Source organism: Rhipicephalus sanguineus, chromosome 10 (genome assembly GCF_013339695.2).
Source record: "Rhipicephalus sanguineus isolate Rsan-2018 chromosome 10, BIME_Rsan_1.4, whole genome shotgun sequence".
Taxonomy (NCBI): Eukaryota; Metazoa; Arthropoda; class Arachnida; order Ixodida; family Ixodidae; genus Rhipicephalus; species Rhipicephalus sanguineus.
The window spans coordinates 18,452,924-18,471,806 of record NC_051185.1 but is presented as its reverse complement, the minus strand read 5'-3'; the positions used below and the strand labels follow the sequence as shown (position 1 = coordinate 18,471,806).

At 45.9% G+C, this 18,883-nt stretch overlaps 1 protein-coding gene across 5 annotated transcripts in view; it reads left to right on the top strand.

Annotated features, from left to right (window-relative positions):
- The window catches only part of LOC119407172 (phosphatase and actin regulator 4), a 138,042-nt gene extending 131,830 nt beyond the window's left edge, over positions 1 to 6,212 (top strand). For all 5 annotated transcript variants that reach the window (XM_049419825.1, XM_037674047.2, XM_037674044.2 and 2 more), the window contains one exon: positions 1,078 to 6,212. In XM_049419825.1, the coding sequence (XP_049275782.1) occupies positions 1,078 to 1,093 (16 nt within the window). In that variant the 3' untranslated portion in view covers positions 1,094 to 6,212. The remainder of the gene's footprint in view (positions 1 to 1,077) is intronic.
- Positions 6,213 to 18,883: the final 12,671 nt, after the last annotated feature.

Here is an 18,883-nt window from a genome sequence, read left to right as displayed (position 1 = left end):
CAGATTGGCAATCTTCAGCAAAATGTCGCATCATGGACAGTGGCAACATAGTTTCTTTTCTTTTTCTGAAGGAGAGCATGCCAGCACAATTTGCTTGCATTATGATGCGGAAAATTGTGTCACTGCAATTACGAAACCAGGCAAAAGAAAAGTCTTACAGCGTGTAGCTAGCTATTAAACTTCCTTTGAACACATGGGATGCAACTGTTACCGTATAATTCCAAGCAAGCAACCCCACCCAAGCAGTGCCCCCTTTAATTTCACTGTTAATTTCACATTTTCACGCCCTTCCAGGAAAGCCCCCCTACCCCCCCCCCCCCCCAACCTCACTTATGCACACAGATCCTCCCGCTCCGCACCCTAAGCATGCACTGTGTCCATGCAACACTGGCCTGCTTGAATCCCATACAACCCTGCTTAGCAGCCCGATCCCTAAGCGCCTGTGCCTGAAATATTTGTCATCCAAATTTGATTTATTTTTTTCCGCATAATGATCACACCTCGAACTTCAATCTTCAAGGTCCTGTGAGAAATACCACGGCCTTCGAGATCTGTATTCCAAGGTAATACCTATGACGACGTAGTCGGCAAAAGCAAGGCCTCCGAGAGCTGTGTTTGGTGCTTAGAGCTGTTGTGTTCGCTCATCATTGGAGGTGCTTCCATGCCATGCTTCCCATGGTCTGATTGCATTGCCATTGTTTTTCTCATATGTGAACTGCCGTTGTAATGTGCCATGCCATGAATGAGAGCAAGAAGTCTTCTGAGGAAGTCTGCATGCACTCCGATATTTTTTTTTTTTTTTTCTTGTGGAAAAACTTTGCTGCCGCCGTCTTTGATTTCGATGCTGTACCGGGAAAGTGCCCCTCCTCCTCCACTTTGCCCTTTAATCTTGACTTGTTCAAAGGGGGTGCGGACACTTGCTCGGGATCTTATTGTGATTAAGTGAATGTTCAGTGCTGATAGGCACGTTTGTAAGTTGAGGAAAAAAAAAGAGCCTGTTGAAAATGCTAACTGGTGCAGCTTTCTTTAACGACTTTCTTCTCGTATTGTTTCAATGAAAATGAATTTTGTTTCCAGGTTTCACAGGCCTTGAAGCTCATCTGCCCTCATGGTAACTGAACGATTCCCGGCCGAGGGCAAAAAAAAAGGGGGGGGGGACTCGGCGTTTCGTCTAAGGTCACTTCCCCCGCCGACGTCTCCGGCGTCTGTGATCACAGCTGGGCTGTGCCGCAACATGTATCCAACTCCTCCCGGCTCGGCTAGATGCGCCACCCGCACGCACCCGTTGGGAACAAGGCATCCGGCGAAAGGGCAAGAGGCCATCAGGATTGGCGCTGCGCAGACATTAATTACTTTGAATACAAGCTTCGTTTCTAAATTCCCCCACTACCCCCATTTCCTGCTTCAAATCCCCAGCGAGGCAACCAAGGGAGCCAATCGGGATTCACGCCTGGTAATACGGAACTTGGCATCCAGGAAATTTCGAAAGGCAACTTCATCGACACGAGCGGCGATTAAAGTTTGTGGTACGTGAGTTGACAAGAGTTGCCTGCTGGCCGGAATGTAGGTGGTTCTGCCTGTACGTGAATGGTTTTGCGTACCTGTCGAGTCGTGGCTGCAGTGTGATAGCGCAGCTGTCTTTCCCGCGTTGCAACCGTACAGCCGCGACTTTGGAACGCTCTTCAACGCGAACGCAGTGCACATCACCAGCTCTCTTCCTCCAGCAGTCGCTTGATCTTGCCCAGAAACCCACTGCGTGAAGGCAACTTTGGCAAGAGGCCGAGACCAGCAAGAGCTCGACGAAATTTGGGAGCTGCTCTCTGAAGCCTTCTAACAGCATTGGAGTGCGTTTGATGACTGAGTGGTGAAATTTGATCGCTCTCTCAGTGTGCTCTCTGCACCGGCCGTGTGGTGTCTGCCTTGCCTTTTGGGTCTCTGCAGGGCTATTCCAACCCTCGTCTTCAAAACCGGCGGGCCCTGCCTCTTTATCGAAAATGCCTGCTGCAAGAAACGGAAAGACTACCCAGCCTTTGCCTGCTCACCGCACAACTCTTCCACTGGCTGCTGCATTTGTGCACTTAGCGTCGCACCGCCACGTTCGAGTGGCACGGTGTCGTCCCTACCCGCTCCAGGTGCCGGCACCCGTCTTCGAGGACCGAAAAAACAGAACGAGAGAAGACGCTGCGAAGGGTGTTTTTTTGCGACGACTGAGTGTTGTAAGTGCTCCCTGTCCGGAGGTGACTGGGCACACGACGAGTCACCAGTTTTTTTCGTTGTGCCGTTCTTCGTCAGTGCGGGCGTCGCTTCGTCGTCGTCGTCATCGACTTCCTCGCGCGCGACCGCTGCCCTGCGCGCAATATTCCTCAGGCTGGACCTTCTACCGCAAGCTGGGGCCACCGCGTCGTCGGCAACGTCTTTTTGTTCTGTTAGATTTTTTTTTTCCTCTCTGCCTCTACGTCAAGTCCTGCTCCTGCAGAGAGTGGAGAAACGAGGTGTTCTCGTTTATTTTTATTTTTTTTTTCTGTTTTTCACATTCGCCGCCTCGGACTAGTACGACGGCCGTGCCGCACGACGCCTGCCCCCCGCTGCCACCAAGTCACATGACAAAAGCTGCACCGGTTTTCTGTGTGTCACCGAAGACTGCTGCTACTGCTGCATATGCTGTGTATGCGTGCGTGTGCGCACGTGTGTGTGTATGTGTGTCTGCATGTTTTTGTTCTATCTGTTGTTTACTGGGTTTTTAACTGTGCGCGCTGTTTTTCTCGTTGCGTTCCACCAGCATTGTTGTTTGTTGTTGTTCTCTTAATCTCTTTGATAACGTTCTCTTAGTTTCTTTTACGCTTCCGTCGCGATGCGAACGCTCACTGTCGCGACTGCTTCTCATCTATGGGCCTCCCAGCCTAAAGCAGGCTGGTATAAAGTCTTTTATCTCACTTATAGTGCTTGCAAAAACTTGTTGTCTGGAGGGGTCACCTCTTTGTCATTTGCAGAAAGTCTCCTCGCTTGTTTTACTCACCTTTTCCCAATGTTTGTGCTCTTCTGTTGCTAGTTTTCAAAAACTGCAATATCGTGTTTGTGCTGCTCATGTCGGATACGAGTTTTTCGTTCACCATCCACAGTGTACGTGTCACGTATACACACATACCTGTGTGTGTACACCTGTTTCATTAAGTATGAGTTGCCCGTTGTCAACACCCCATCGGATCGTGCGGAGTCTTTCAGAGCAAGTACCGCGTCAGTTCTGTCATTTTGTCGTTTCGAAAACTGACTTCATTGTGTTCGCGCAATCTTTTTATTTACCGTTGTTCGTGTTACAAGAAACATGCGTTGCAAAAAGCTGCCAAGGCTGTGCAAACCCACTTGAGTATCTTCGGTCTTATTGCGTCTCGGACATTGCAGGTCACTAGAGCAACCAGTTCATCGCTCACGCTACGAAAAATGTTTCTTTGAATTACATCCCATTGTTGCGACTTCCTGTGACTAGAACTTGTTGGGGAAACATTTTTCTTTTTTTTTTCTCAAACTCGGCATGCGGACAGTTGTCGCGAAATTGCAACTCTTGGCCGAACAAGTTTGGGGTCCGAGGTACTGTACTCACCGGCCGATTAATGTGTGATGGGACTTCGCGCAAGAGACACCGTTGTAACATTTAACAATTGCACCGTGTGTGCAGCGCTTTGAGCATGTGTTGCAATGATTTGTCAGCGTTGCAGTCTTCGTGAGCGTGTCAAATATTGTACCACCTTGACAGGCTTGATTTTCTAGGCATACTTTTAGAAAGTCTTTTAGTGCTGCTGTCTGAAGTTTTTTTTTTTTTTGGGGTTTTTCGTGCCAAATGCTGCATAGATTAAGTAGTCTGGTTTAAACGACTCCTCCAGCTAAACTTCATTTGTGTCATGATGCAGTGCATGGGTGGGGTCTCGGTATGAATATTGTTTGGTTTTCATATTCGGACACTGTACTGGCCTGCTTCCCTCATAAGGAAAAATCGTTGCCGTCGCTCACAGTGAGGTAAAAGCTGGTTGTCGGGATAAAACCGAATGCAAGGTCTGTTTAACGTTCGTAAGAGAGATGGCATCGCGATGCGAAAACCTGTACCGCTCATCGACTATCGCTACCACCAATTAGCACATTGCACTTGTGCAAACAGAACGGAGGAAGTGGTACATCAAAACTAGTAGTAATAAACGGTACGTACCATCGAATATCTCTTCACTAAACTTAGAGAATGCTCCAGGCAGTATTCTGAAAGAGCCATTCATATAAGATTCCCAAATCGGAGCAATTTTTGGTAGTTAGCGCCCTCTACTTAATGCAAGCCGACACTACCGCGACTTGTTCTCATTCGAGGGGCGAGGGAGTGGGTTTGGCGCTAGACTCTATGCAACGTGCTTGACACGGGCATTAGGAAAGTAAACAACGACGCGGAGGTGAATGTTTTCATTTCACGCGTTTGTCGTTTGGCGAGGTCCTCAGTCTCGCTGATGAGAAGTTGTAGAGAACCGAAACGCGGACGAGCAATGGAACAAACGTGGTCACTTAATTCCGTTTCCTTTGTCATCTTCTTTGTCGTCGAGGGCGTGTGTGCATATTCCTGTGTTGTGACGAAGCTATTGCTGCTCATGCAAGTGATTGAGGAAGGATTGTACATAAATGTCGAGGCGTAGGGTTTTTTTTTTCTTGCCACGGCACTTGTATATATCTATATACACACATATACACGCGTATCCGTATTGTGCACGTCTCGGTGTTCCTTCGATTTATCTCGTGTAAACGCGCCTGCCGGCCTTGTCACATGCCAAAGCGTGCTAGGCTGTGTGAAAGTTTTTTTCTTGCCTTCTCTCTATATATATATATATAGCGTAGAATTGTGCAAATGAATTTTTACGTCTATTTTAATTGGTTTGGAAGACCTTAGTTGGCCCTGTACATAGGTTGCGAACAAGGCTGTGTAAATATTGTACATGTGCAAATGAGCTTTTTTTTTCCACTTGTTTTGTTGAATATGAAATTCTTTTTTTTTTTTTTTTTTTTTTGCACAGTATTGACCATTTTAGGTTCATCAGCCTGCGTGTCACCATCTTGGTCTCTAATACAAGCTGCTACTTGTCCCGCATACTTTTTTTTACGGGCTGTGTCCTGTAGTTCACGTGACGGTAAAGTCTGAAAAAAAAAAAACGGCAACGGTGATGGCAAAAACCCGTCGAGACTGTCCATATAATTGCTGTCCTTACGTTGCGGGAAGGTGCTGACCTTAGTTGAGATATGCTGTTGCACGCACGGTGCATCGAAGTAGGTCAGTGTTGCCACAGGCTGAAGCTTCGCAAGCCGCGATAGACCCAAAATGAAACATTCAGGAACACCATTAAATTATCAGCTTTGCTCCTCATTAATCTGGTTGATCATGACAATGCCCATCAGGGATCTGTTGAATTCTACATACATTGATTGTTGAACGTTGCAATAATAGCTGCACTTAAGAAAATTTTTCATTATATCCATTATCAATTATAAGCGTATACATGTCTGCTACATGCTGATATTGGCAACTTTTATTTGAGTTTTACTTTGAGGTATCTGAGGATTTGCACTTCGCGTGAAATTTTTCGAGAGATTTGCACATTCACATGAAATTTCTTTTGTGAAATGTGTACATTAACATGAAATTTGTGCACGAGTTCAAATCTGGGCAAAGTTCACACCTAACTGGTCACTGCAATCGAACCTGCATTCGGGAACGAATTTCTACTGTGAGCTGTTGCACTCTGTAGTACATAAGTAGTGTCATTTCGCACGTGTAATTAAGCTCTTTGCAGGACTTCCAAAGTCGATGCATGTCTTAGTCGTTTGGTTCCTTGGTTCTTCGTTTTCTCAGTAGCAGCTATTTTGTGGGGGCAAAGATATGCAGAGAGTTTTGAAAAGCTCTATGGTCAGTCTAAAATGATTCGCTTGATTTTTAATGCTGATGGTGACACTCGCGCAATTTCCGGAAATGGCCAGTACTGTCGGTTTCCTTTTTTTAATTCTTTTTTTTTTTTTTACTTAGCCCAGTTGTTGTCCAAAGCCCAAACTCGTGCTGTTTTATTTTGTCTGCCACACAAAAGTTTTTAAAGCATGTATTACAATTTTTTTTTTTTTTAGAAATGGAACGTACTGATGTGGCGGTTGACCGATGAAAGCCTTTGGATGTGAATAAAAAAAGATTGAAGATAGATGCAGTTAATGTTTTTGTTGTTTTGCTGTTCTTTCTTTTTTCTTTTTCCTGCATTCCAGCCGGCATGCCACGCATGTTTTTCAGAACGTTGGGAAGGAATTCACTTCTACTTCAGCCTGTACTGTATTTTATCCAACATGATCTTGCTCTATGCAATAGGCATTATACTGTTTTTGTTTTGTTTTGTTTTTTGTATTCACTATTCAGAGAAATAGGTAATGCTTGGGTACTTCAACCAACGAATGACTAAAGGATTTGCTCTTCAAATTCCCGTCATGCTTGCAATTACCAGATATACCAGTCGATACCAATTCACCGTTTCCTTTACAGCCAGCTCCATTAAATCGAAATATGTTCAGAGGTAAAAGAATAAGTTAAAAGAATAAAAGAGGAATAAATACAGCGCTGAGAATTTCGAAAGTGAGCCATCGTTAACAACTCTAGGTCTTCCTGGAAATCTTTTCAAAAACAAGTCTCCACGTTTCTTGACAGTTGTCTCGTAAAACCCAAAGCTCTACAACTTATACGTGTTCAAGCTAAGCTCTGTTATCACAGCACTGACTGTTTGCTTTCTTTTATTGACTGCGTTTCATTGAAGAATGCTATTCTCTGGGTACATGTGCTTAGGTTTGAGACCATTGTAAGCAACCTAGTTGTGATAAACGTGGTGCTTGTTACGCTGAAACAGCTAAGTTCTCTCCTTTCCAAAGTTTAATAATCATGCCGTCGCTGTAATCGCAAATCCCTGATCTCTGTTCGGGAAACTTCGTTTCGGTTAGAAATGAGCGACTTTCACCGTGCATGCCGAAAAGCCGCGTACACTTGACTCACACTTGCAGTTACAGTGTTGGTAAATTTATCGCTGCATTCTGTGGGGTACTGACAAGCTCTATGCACTGCTCATTCACCATCTCTGGGCAATAAGTTTTGAGTGCCTTTGTATTCGTGATAACTTGAACATTTGAGCTTTTAAAGGGACACTAAGAAGAAAAACAATTAACAAGTGCTGTACTAAAACCACCACTCTTGTCGCGAGAAAGACCCTTGCTAAGAAAGAAAATGTCCAAAAAGAAAATGCAGGTGACGACGCCACCTTGAAGTTCCTGCGCCAGTCGCCGTGAAGTCTTAGATTTTGACGGTGTCTAAAGGGCCTACGTGGTTCCTGATCGGTAAAAACGAAGTACATTGTCTTCTGGGTGAACCAGAGACTTAACATACCGAATCGCTGGAAATTTCATTGAGCCAATATGGCCAAAATATGAAAAAGCACTTTGAAATTTGTGACATCACCATCGGCGGGAAATTTAAAAATTAAACTTAGACATTCATTTTCTTATCTATTAACAAATCTATGGTGGTGAAGTTAATGGTACTACTGTTTTTCAGGGTGTAACTAATCAGTCTAAAGTAACTTGTGTCACTGTAGTTTCCCTTTAAGGCAGGGCTGTTGACCGAGACGTGTGTCCGAGGACATTTAAATTATAAGTTCCTTTTACATCCCTTCTGTTTAGATGCAAGAAAGGATACGGAAGAAGGAATGGGACAGATGCTTTTACCTGTAAACAGTTTTCTTCTTGTGAAATTTTTTTATGGTTATTCGTGCATACAGCAACATATGTACATTTGCCTCATGGTACGGGACATCGATGCCTTGCACAAAGGCGCGCTCGGCGCTTGTGCTTCGTAATCCCAAGCAGGTACCCCCCGCTTCAAATCCTGTAGCTTTGCTTCGATGTGGCAAGCGCAATGTCTTTGTGCCTTTAGTGTAGGCATCTGCATTATCGTCTCGTGGCCGTATACCGCTGTTGTACATGCGAGCTTAATTTGGGAGCCCCAAGCTTTCGCGAATGTGTGGTTAAACAGGCCTTCGCCGCTGAAGCAGAGAATGGATACGACATACGTAACGTGTCTCGCGCTGCACTAAACATGTTACCATACCAACTAGCCCAACTATCGGTCCCATTGTAGGGAATGGATTCTACGGTCACCAGCTCATTGATTGTTTAGCTCGGTAACTGTTTTGAGCAGCCTAAAGCGGAAATGTACCCATGGAACCAATAGCTGACAGGTGCTCATACGCCTCTCCAATTACTCGAAATTGTTCTATTAGTTTCTCCCATTTCTGACCTAATTGTAAGTCATGTTGCAATGCTCTGCCATATGTTACGGAAGTTTTCATGTTCCCATAGAGCAACATGTGTATAAAAGTAACACCATGCATTATTTTAGGGTGAGATGTGGTGTGTACTATAATTGGTCTTAGTGCCAGAGTTGATGCCGCTATTCCATTTCTGCTAAGTAAGCACCAGAGGCGACAGGCAACAGTACTTCAGTGGTAATCTAAACATCTGCTAGAATTGAAATAGGTGGCAGCTTGACAAGTTCTGTTGCATAATGCTTTTTCGTGTAGTAGCACAACTTGGGAAAAAGTGAAGCATCCAACAACATAACGGAGACAGTGCCATTACCCTAGTTTCCAGTCACCTTATCTTATTGGTTTCTTCATACTTTCAGAGTTTTGCCAGTTCATAAAAACATTAGCCGCGCGTTTTATTTGTGGTACTAAAATGCATCCACCTTAAAACGCGGCCCTGTGTACAAAAATTCGGGTGCAAATTGCTTAATTCAAGCGAGCTACCCTTGCCTAGCATTCTCTTTACGCAACATTCGATAGGTGCACTTGAGCAACCAAATAGACCTAGTTTCGTCGTACAAATTGAGGCACTGAAGTCACGGGCAATGGCCAGAACCCTTCCATCCTTCCGAGGGAAAGGTAGCAAAAAGAGCAATTTGCAGAAGCGTAGTGTGTTCCTTATCAAAATGCGTTCTGACACATTTGCAGCTCTGGTACACAATAGCAACACTAATTTCTCTGGGAAAACTGGCCAAAACTGTCAAAAATTCGGCCATGTTTGCATTTTCAGCCATTCGGAGAAGGCTTCAGAGATAACGATGCGGTGAGTGACCGTGGCGGAATTTAACGTAACACTCATGTTCTGGGCATTGCAGGGTAGAAACACCTGAAAAGCAAACAGTGCGATTAATACCGGTGTCACACGCACACTTTCGATCGTGATCAGGGCCAATCCGGATCGGACGTCTTGATCGCAATCAACAATGGTGGCTGCTACACGATCCAAACTGATCTGTATCGAGCTTGGGGCTGACATTAGTCAATGTGCTGATCGTGGATGTCTTGATCCCTATCGGGCCTGATCACGATTAAAAAGTGACCGTGTAGCAGCACCTGATCCGGATGGGCCCTGATTGTGATCAAAGGTGCCCGTTTGACACCGGTACAAAGCAACGCAGGATAAGGCCTTGCTGGTCAACGCAAGCTTTCGCTTCACTCGGTGCTTGCGCACATTCAGATTCGCTGCCGTGGCATCACTGCAATGTTATTCAACCGGGAAGAAAGAAGGCCGTGCTCGGAGGCGCTAAGCGAGGGTTGAGGGGGTCGACGTAAACCACAGAATGCTCAACAATATTTATATCTCTCTTGTCTACAACGTACGTAACATTAGCCAACTATATCTCTTAAATCTCGCGTCAAGTGTGATAAGTAGCATGGTCACTAAGCTCGAACACAAGGAAAGCAGAGTTCTTGTGGTTACATCTAACTGTAGTCTAGGAACTTTGAGGATGTCTGTGCGCATGTCTCGAAGTATTTTTTTCTCTCGCATTAGAGCTAGACGTTGAGTAGTGATTGATGTAGACTGCCATCACTGGCTTTTGCTGTTCATTGTGAACTACGGGCACATTATATTTGATCATAGTTGATTGCATCAACTTTTAAGCAATGTGGTTTGGAGACATTTTTGAGGTGGTCCAGACGCAACGTCAACTTGGGTGCTTAGATTAATGCATCAAAACTCGCAATGCTAAAATACCTTTTGTTATATTTAATTATTAGCAACACGCATAATCGTTAACTCATGGTTGCACTTAGTGGAAGTTAAATGACTGTTTAAATGTTTCGTTTCGAAATAAAATTTGATTCGTCTGTACAGTGATGAGCCACATTGTTTAGTGGAGCATATATCGCTTTTCTGTGGTAAGCTGCAAGTTTAGTTTTTTGCATATACATCTGGGCGTTTAAAATATTGCAGGGCTTACGGGAAAACTCCGGTGTCAAACAGAATGGTGTACAAAACTTCCATATTTTTACTGAGAAAGGTGAACTCTGTTTTCCAGTGGACATACAATGTGTTATGACGCAAACTCGGTACCTTTAGCATATTATGCTGAGCCAACTGGTGTATCACTCAAGATTGTGCAATTGCTGGATCGGTTTTGACAGTAGGTTAGTTGAATGTGGAGTTGGTGGCTATTCTGGCTGTGCCTAGAAAGTGATGTATGATTGACCTAAAGGCTCGTTCACACCTGCGGCTAGCGCTGGTCGCACGACCAAGTTAGTCGCAAAGGGCCACAAATGGCCGCTTTGGTCTCAAAGCGATTACTTTGGCTCATTCGCTTGCTGCTCGATTTTTCAGTCTTGCGACTGCAGTCGCAAACCTCTGAACCAATCAGATGCGCAGGAACAAGATGTGATTCCAGATTGCATTTTGCGCGAAAAAACACGAACACGAAGGGAAGGACTACGAGACTGCGCTCGTCTCGTAGTCCTTCCCTTCGTGTTCGTGTTTTTTCGCGCAAAATGCAATCTGGAATGCAATACCAACTCGCCCAGCGCTCACTTCTTCTAAACAAGACGTGAGCTTATTTTGTGGGCCAATAGCATTGCGAGTAGACGTGAGTACGCAGGTGTGAACATCTGTCACTTTGAGTTGCAAGTAGTCGCTCGACCGGTGCTAGTCGCAGGTGGGAACGAGCCTTAAAGGTCTTTCTTTGGTGTGTGGAGTCTGGTGGCTTGCTTTTTAGGCAGCGCAGGAGTACTTTTTTTTATTTTCATTGGGTTATCGACGCATGCATCCCACTTTGAAACGTTATACAGCCTGATGACCAGCCCCAATTGTATCGCATCTTCTGCCTCACACGAATGCCCAATGGTGTATTTACAGAGCTCGTGCTGCAGGCGATTCGGAGATGTGCCCGCTTGCATTGAATGTGCATTTGTATGGCATCTGCAGCGTTAGTCACACTTAATGCCACGCTTATCATTAAGATATGACAGACCACTTGCAAGTTGTGTGAGAGGCAACTATTCTTCTATGCAGAACTCCAAAAGATGCACTTTTCTGCAATAGCCTTTATTTTGAGAGCCTCGATCCCTTCCATCGCCGACGAGAAAGCGCGCGGGGAAGGCAACATTTCTTTTGAAAAGATTTCACAGCTATTTTGCAGCCCCAAAACATCGAGAATCTCTATTTATGTACGAAGACGGCACCAACTCCGCTGCCGTTATGTGACCCTATACTTTTGTAGATTTCAAAATGTAACAATAAGTGGGTCCCTAAAGTAAGCTCGGGCATAGAGGGCGGACAGAGGTAGTATACGAAGCCACCGATACATGACCATCTGCCTGCTGAATACAGGATTTGTTGTAAGTAGTAACAATTAGTTTGATGCTAGTGAGAGGATCTTTGTGCGAAGGCACCAGCCCCCATTTACTCGCAGTAACTTCATTCTTGCACAACTGTTACGTCTGCTGTAGAACTGCTCTACCATTGGTTGTAAGAAACGTTGCTGCATTTTGATTGGTTATTAGAATACTGAGCTGTGAACATTTCATGTGAATGTTGTTCTTACATCTGCTACAGAAGTCTTCTGCAATTGATCATGCGAAACATTGCTGAGACATTTTGATTGGTTAGACTTTGCTCTGAGCAGTTCATACGAACGTCACTGCTATGTCTTCTGCAGAAGCATTCTCCAATTGGTTTTAAGAAACCTCCCAACATTCTGGTTGCTTAGGGGAACATGTCATACAAACCTCTCAGTTTTGTATGCTGCAGGAGCTCTCCCATTGGCCGCTTGAAACTTGCGACGTTTTCATTGGACAGTAGAACATTTCCCTCGGAAATGTCACGGTCACGCATGACAAAGAAATGTGTGTGGCTCTTAAACTTGAGCTCTGCAAAACTTTCCAAGTGAGGCACAAGCTATAGTTAGTGAAAATGGTACTAACAACTTTTTTTTTTCAACCATCTCTCTTTCTTGGTTGTTACTTCTCACATCCATCAAATAGTGACTTCGAATTTAATAATTAGAAGAAAGGAATCTTTAACAGTCAACTAAAACGCTCTCGACACTTTTAGGGACCCTGTAATCGCTACAAGAATGTGTAATCCGTATCGCTGTGACAGTACGTAATGACCACCTCATATACTACGAAGTTTTCGTCTGCCCTGTAGGCATAGATCTTTATTAGCTTGTCATTAACACCTTAATAAAAAGAGTGACGACTTTTTTGGTAAGCAAAGTTCAGCCGCTGACAATATTATGTCGGTGTGATTCGTGGATGTTACGGCACAACACTGTGAGGTATAAAGTCATGCAAAAATATAAAGCCAGTCGTACTTCCAAAACGTTTTCCCTGTATCCTCAATGCCATAAGTGTCCGATGCACTGTATCTACGCATATTGTATGCCCACCATTTACCTTTATCGGGTATACTGCATGGGTTACTTGTAAGATATGCCTGTATTGAAGTACTATATAAATGATAGTCATTGACTCATCCGTTTCAGTGGACCAATGGGTTCATGTCGTCTTGACCCACATGTGATTTCGGTGTCGTTTTTTTTTTTTTTTTTAATACAGTAGGGGTTCATCGCATTGTCAAATTCTAATATCAGCTGTTGCCCGTGGTTTGTGTGGACGAAACCTTAGGCTCAACAATGAAGTTCGACCTAGCTGAAGAAGGAAGTTTGACCAATCAGCTTCTATCACCGCTGCATCGTTTTCAAACCAAGGCTGAAACGAAAGAACATCGTTTGAGCTCTTAGCGGCATACTGGGTAGTCTGGGCTCAATGTCTAGAAATTTCGACCACCCGGGGTTCTTCAACGGGCACCGAAATCGGAGTACACGGGTGTTCTGTGCATTTCGCCCCAATAGAAATGTTGCCGGGAATTGAACCCGCGCCCCCGAGCTTAGCAGCGCGACACCCTATACATGCTAAACTACCACGGAGTGTGCAAGTCTGTTGAGCGGAAGCCTGATTTCAAGCACTTTGGCAAGTGCCTTTGAATAAAAGCACATTAGCCGCGAGACATTTAAGATGGCCGAGGTTTTGTTCCAACGCTAGCCACGGGCGACAGCACCGCAGTTGAACGCTTTTATGACGAAATGCTCGAGATATTTGAAAATACTTCATGTACCGGTCACTCCATTGTGAATGTCGCGCACCGTAAACGCTCTGTGTACGCACCGCGTACGCTCTGTACGTAAGGAATACTTCGTTATATGGATAATTTCGTCGTAAGGAGCGTTCGACTGCACATCGTATACTGCGTGTGTAGTTGTTAGACTTATTGCGTGACTTGGGCTGTCCGTAGATCACGTGAGACGTCGGGAAAGATGTGCGCCTGATGTCACCTGCACAGCTAAACAAGAACGCGCGAGAAGGGGTGACGTCACCGACATGTCATGGGGACGTGCTGCAGAGTGCAGTTCTTGCTTCCCAGCCGATGTGATTGATGTGCTTATACGTAGCTGTCGCCCTAAAAGCCTACGCGTGGTGTTTTTGGAGGAGAGTTTGTGATGGCGTGTGTGCGCGAAGCTGTCGTGATAGTGTATGATAATGAAAAAGTGCGCTCAATGCTATACCCGAAAAAAAAAATAGTAAAGAGGACAGAAAGGGGCACGTGAGCAGGCACTGCTGCGACGTACGGTTTCGATGATAAATGAGGGGCTCTCTGGCAATATCTTTTTAAAATTGTTTCCGAGTTGTCTCTTTTTGCAGTTTTCTTTCATGGTGGCCAGAGTTGCTCGAGGTGAAAGTTTCCTAGGCTCTCTACGATTCTAGCAGGGTGTGTTGCTGTTTGGAAGGGGGTGCGTGCGTTTAATAAAGATACATTCAAGAACCATGCGTCCTGGGCCTCAATCGCGCATGCTTACGCCGGCAGTGCCTTTGCGAGAGTGTGTGTCTCAAATGACCGAGATACTTGTGTTGCTTGTGTTCCCAGTGTTACCCGGCAGCCGACGGTTTCTTTAGAGAAGTACCCCGGGCTGCCACTCGGTGATGCCTATACCACGGCCTGTTTTTTTTTTTTTTTTATGTAGCGGCCGTGCCTATACTTAACGGTACTCCCCTTACGAAAATGCCATATATGGACCTGTATAAAAATTCCCGTATATGGCTACATCAGGAATTGGGCATATCAAGCCATATATGAATGCTCCCCATATATGTGCCATATATGGCCTGATATGCCCAATTTCTGATATACCCATATGTGGATGAGGCTGTATGTGGATACTAGCCATATATGGCCTCTCCTTTCCACACTCTTCTATCTTTCCCTTTCTCTCAAGACCTAACAGCTCATACGGGTAGCATGAGCTGCAGAAGTAAGCACCTTACCTCAAACCTGTGTGTGTGTGTGTGTGTGTGTGTGTGTGTGTGTGTGTGTGTGTGTGTGTGTGTGTGTGTGTGTGTGTGTGTGTGTGTGTGTGTGTGTGTGTGTGTGTGTGTGTGTAAACAAACGTGAACACATTGAGTAGGAGTTAACGCCTGTAACGTGCAACTGCGTGGCACTACGAAGTGTTCCCGCACTGCGTCCCCATTCCAAGCATCAAGTAGTCCCTTTCGGAGTCTCCAGCCGCTTTTACAAATGCCTGCAGGCGAGCCTGCAAACGAACAACGCATCGATGTATAGTTTCGGAATCGTTCGCATTTGACTATGTGAGCACCATGCATTTAGCGCGCAAGATTTATTTGTCGTGGTTATAGACAGGTCGACGAGGGCCTTGTCTGTGAACACAAGTTTTGCTGCGAACGGCTGGTTAAATCGGGTCGCAAGCTGTTACGCGATTTTACGAAGTTCCTGATTTTGCGAATACTCCATGGTAGTCTCCCAGCCAGCAAAAAATACGTTAGGCTTAGTACCCTGCTCCGCTTTAGCAAATGTCTGTGGTACGCATAGGCGTGCGCACACGGGGGGGGGGGGGGGGGCAGGGGGCGGCCGCCCCCCCCCCCTTAATCACCTAAGAGGGGGGGGGGGGGCGCAAAATCTGCCCCATACATTGACTTAGTAGGGTGGGGGGCGCTGCGATGAACCTTCGCCTACCTTCGCCCCCCCTGATGAGGAACCTTGCGAATGCCTATGGTGGTACGTAGTAGTGAGACCACAAAAATTTGTACATTTCTCAGAAATAATTGTGTAACCTTTGTGCGAAGTCACGTGAACGAAAATGACTGATGGGATCACGTACGTGGGCTGGGGCCCTCGCTCTCACCATTTTCATTAGGCTTGAATTGTACCACATGGAACGCCAAGCGAGGTACAGTGAGAACCAGTAAGAGCGTTTGATTATTTTTTATTTTCATTGGTGGACGATAAAAGGTAAGTTGGTGGGTGTTTTTAATGACGATCCTTTCGCACAAAACTACTCTGCAGGCACCCGCTCTTCGATCAGCTCGGTAGTAGATATGATGACCTCGAATATAGGACACCAACACATTGGCCAAAAATCGCGGTTGTCGACATGTTTTAAAGGGACACTAAAGGCATATAAAATAAAATTTGTCATAGTGAAAGGTCAGTGTTTGAGAGCGTCTAAAATGTCAATATTAGCAATAGCAGTGCTCTAGTAATTGAAAGATTAAGTTAAATGTAGGACACTATATGCGCCACCAGTGGCATGTTTTGGAACAAGCCTGATGACGTCAAGAGTCCCAAGTGCAAATTATCACTAGTATTCAAGCTACTTAGGATAAAAAAAAAACATTCCGAGCATTGCAAGACGTAATGAAATGCTGCTTGTTCGTTTCTGTTTGATTCATGGAAAAAAGAACTTGACGTTACAGTGGAGAATGGCGCGCGTTGTGCAAAAGGGGTAGCTTCGATATCGCGTACTGCGTGTGCCTTGCACGCTCATGAAAGTCGCTCTAACGGAAACTTCGACAAAATGCCGTGTCCCTGTGACGGTGTGCAATGTGCCTTTGAGAGCAGATACCGGGCAGTAAAGGCGGGCAACACTGGGCAAGGCAAATGCTACTTCAGGAGGCCTTTTCAGGTGCGCGATTTGAAGTGCGCTAACGCTGTGCGGACCACTAAAACGTGATTTGCATTCAAAATAAGCATTTCCTTGGTACGAAACAAGCACTGCGAGGTTTCTGGAACGCTATTTCAACAATCAACGTCGACTTACCACTTACCTTTAGTTTCCCTTTAAAACTCCCTATAGTTATGTGAAATGCGGGAAATGAGCTATAGTGTGGAGGTATTTGAGAAGGCTACGTCACTAGAGCAACTGTAGAGCGAACGCTCTACTATGCCAAGTCTCGCAAGGTCGTTCATTGCGTCGCAGTGACCTTGAGCCGCCAGAGCGCAGGCGTGACGTCACGCCACGTGAAATGCTGCGGAGAGGCGTCGCCGCTGCGCTCGTGCGGAGCCTTGCCTCTGCGTTACGACGTGACTAGGCAAAAGGTTTAGCGGCTGCTTCTCCGGTGCTTGGTCGCTCAGTGTCGCCATGGATGGCGCCCCGGCTGGCTCGTCTGTGCGTGCGCTCCAGCGCAAACCGCAGGCTGTATCCAATATTCCAGCAGATGTAGCTAGACGGCAGGCAGCGAAACATCGAGCAAAGGCAAAGTTGCCTGCTGAAACGCCGGAGTGAACGGAGGCTAGTCCACGTAGCCCCTCGCGCCAGTGTCAGAGAAGTCATGGCTGTCGTAGTTGCACGTGTGCCTAAATACGCAAACACCGACGAGCTGCGCATTGTGTTGGGAGACGGCAACACGAACGCAAAATTCGAGCTACGATTTCTGCAGGATGAAACACTGCGTGCATAGTCTTTTCAAAACTAAGAAACATACATTTTGCTCGTGATAACTATAGGTTCACAAAAGTTAAACCTCAGCAATGTTTTAGAACAGTAGCTGCTAACCACCACAGGAACGGTCCACCCCCCCCCCCACCCCCCGAAAATTTTCAATTTTGCATGCTTATATACTTACAAACGCACGCACGACAAACAACCCCACTGCCCCACCACGAAAAAAATTTCTGGCTACCCACGACGTGGCGGACAGGTTAGGCCTATCTGTCCCGACGTGGGAGCGGCCCGCTACGTGCTAGTTCACGCCCCGACGGACCTAAATAAAGTTTTTCCATACCATACGCCCCTGCTGCTAACGTATGCACGCGCAGTCTAGCGAGACAAAAAAAAAAGACATGCATTTGCAGCACATGCCCGGGCGAATGCAAGAGTAATAATAATAATATCTGGGGTTTAACGTCCCAAAACCACGATATGATTATGAGAGACGCCGTAGTGGAGGGCTCCGGAAATTTCGACCACCTGGGGTTCTTTAACGTGCACCTAAATCTAAGTACACGGGCCTCAAACATTTTCGCCTCCATCGAAAGTATGTACACTTAGTTAGACGGGACTCAATATCTTCGTCTTATTGCCTGACGTAGCCGCGTAAGTGACCAGAGTGCCGAAGAAAACTGGTAGTATAAATATGCGTGAGATCCGTTGGCCTAAAAAAAGATCTCTGGAGTTTCCCTCGCGTGGACTGAGTTCTATGATCATCATCATTTAATTGGAGTACGAGCATAGAAGAAGAAGAACGCCACGAGGGATTCCGCTTGTCATTTTGCAACGCTACTTTTCGACCCTTTGGTTTTTCGCCAGCGATCGTAAGTGCCTTCGCAATCACCTGTCCATTGATCGTCTTGGTGTGGACGCTACGCACAGCCACGCATTCGATGCCCTTATTGTTCGTGCATTGATGGTTCGGCAGCCGATGGTCCGATTGCAATGCTCATGTTACGAAAAAATTGTGTCGCCGCAAGGGCGAATCAGTGAATGCGATAGAAACAAAGTGAAATGTTATACGAAGTAAGGCTATCAGCGAACTCCTTTAGCATATATGCCACCTGGTGTAACTCAACAAAAACGCCGCGGTGCAAGGAAACGCGTGCGCTGCAGCGAGCGAAGCGACTTTCGTGTTGTCTATCGCTTCCTCGCCAACTGAGCGTTGAGAACGGAACACGTACAAAGGTATGAACCGTCTGCTGATCCCTGTCAAGATAAAGCACGCGCGATCGCCCCCGGCTTATCGAAGTACGCAGTTCGTGCCGGAACCACGCAAGTCTGTGGGTTGAAGCGAATGTTGGTGAACTTGTAGAGCGGACTCTTGAGAATAACGTCTAATAAACTTAGAATCTGTACCCTTGAAACGGTTGATAGCATTGTACCTTCGTCGCTTACGCTCAGCGTCCCGGACACGATGTTCAACCGTGGCACGTGCACGACGCCGTTGTTCACGTTGTCGTCTCTGATCTCGACGCCGCTCCTCGTATGCATGTTGCTCTTCAGGAGTCCTCGCTATACGTGGCCTTCCCATATAGCCCCGCCACAACAGAAATGCAATGCCTTACTAGGCGGGCCCTTTTATATGTATGTAATACGTAGTGACGTCACGTCACGTGCTGTCGCAAACCTGCGCTTTAGTTTATATTTTGTATGGGTATTGGCGCCATGCCGCCTGTTACAGGCGCCTTATCATCCATCATGCGGTTTTGATGCTTGTTT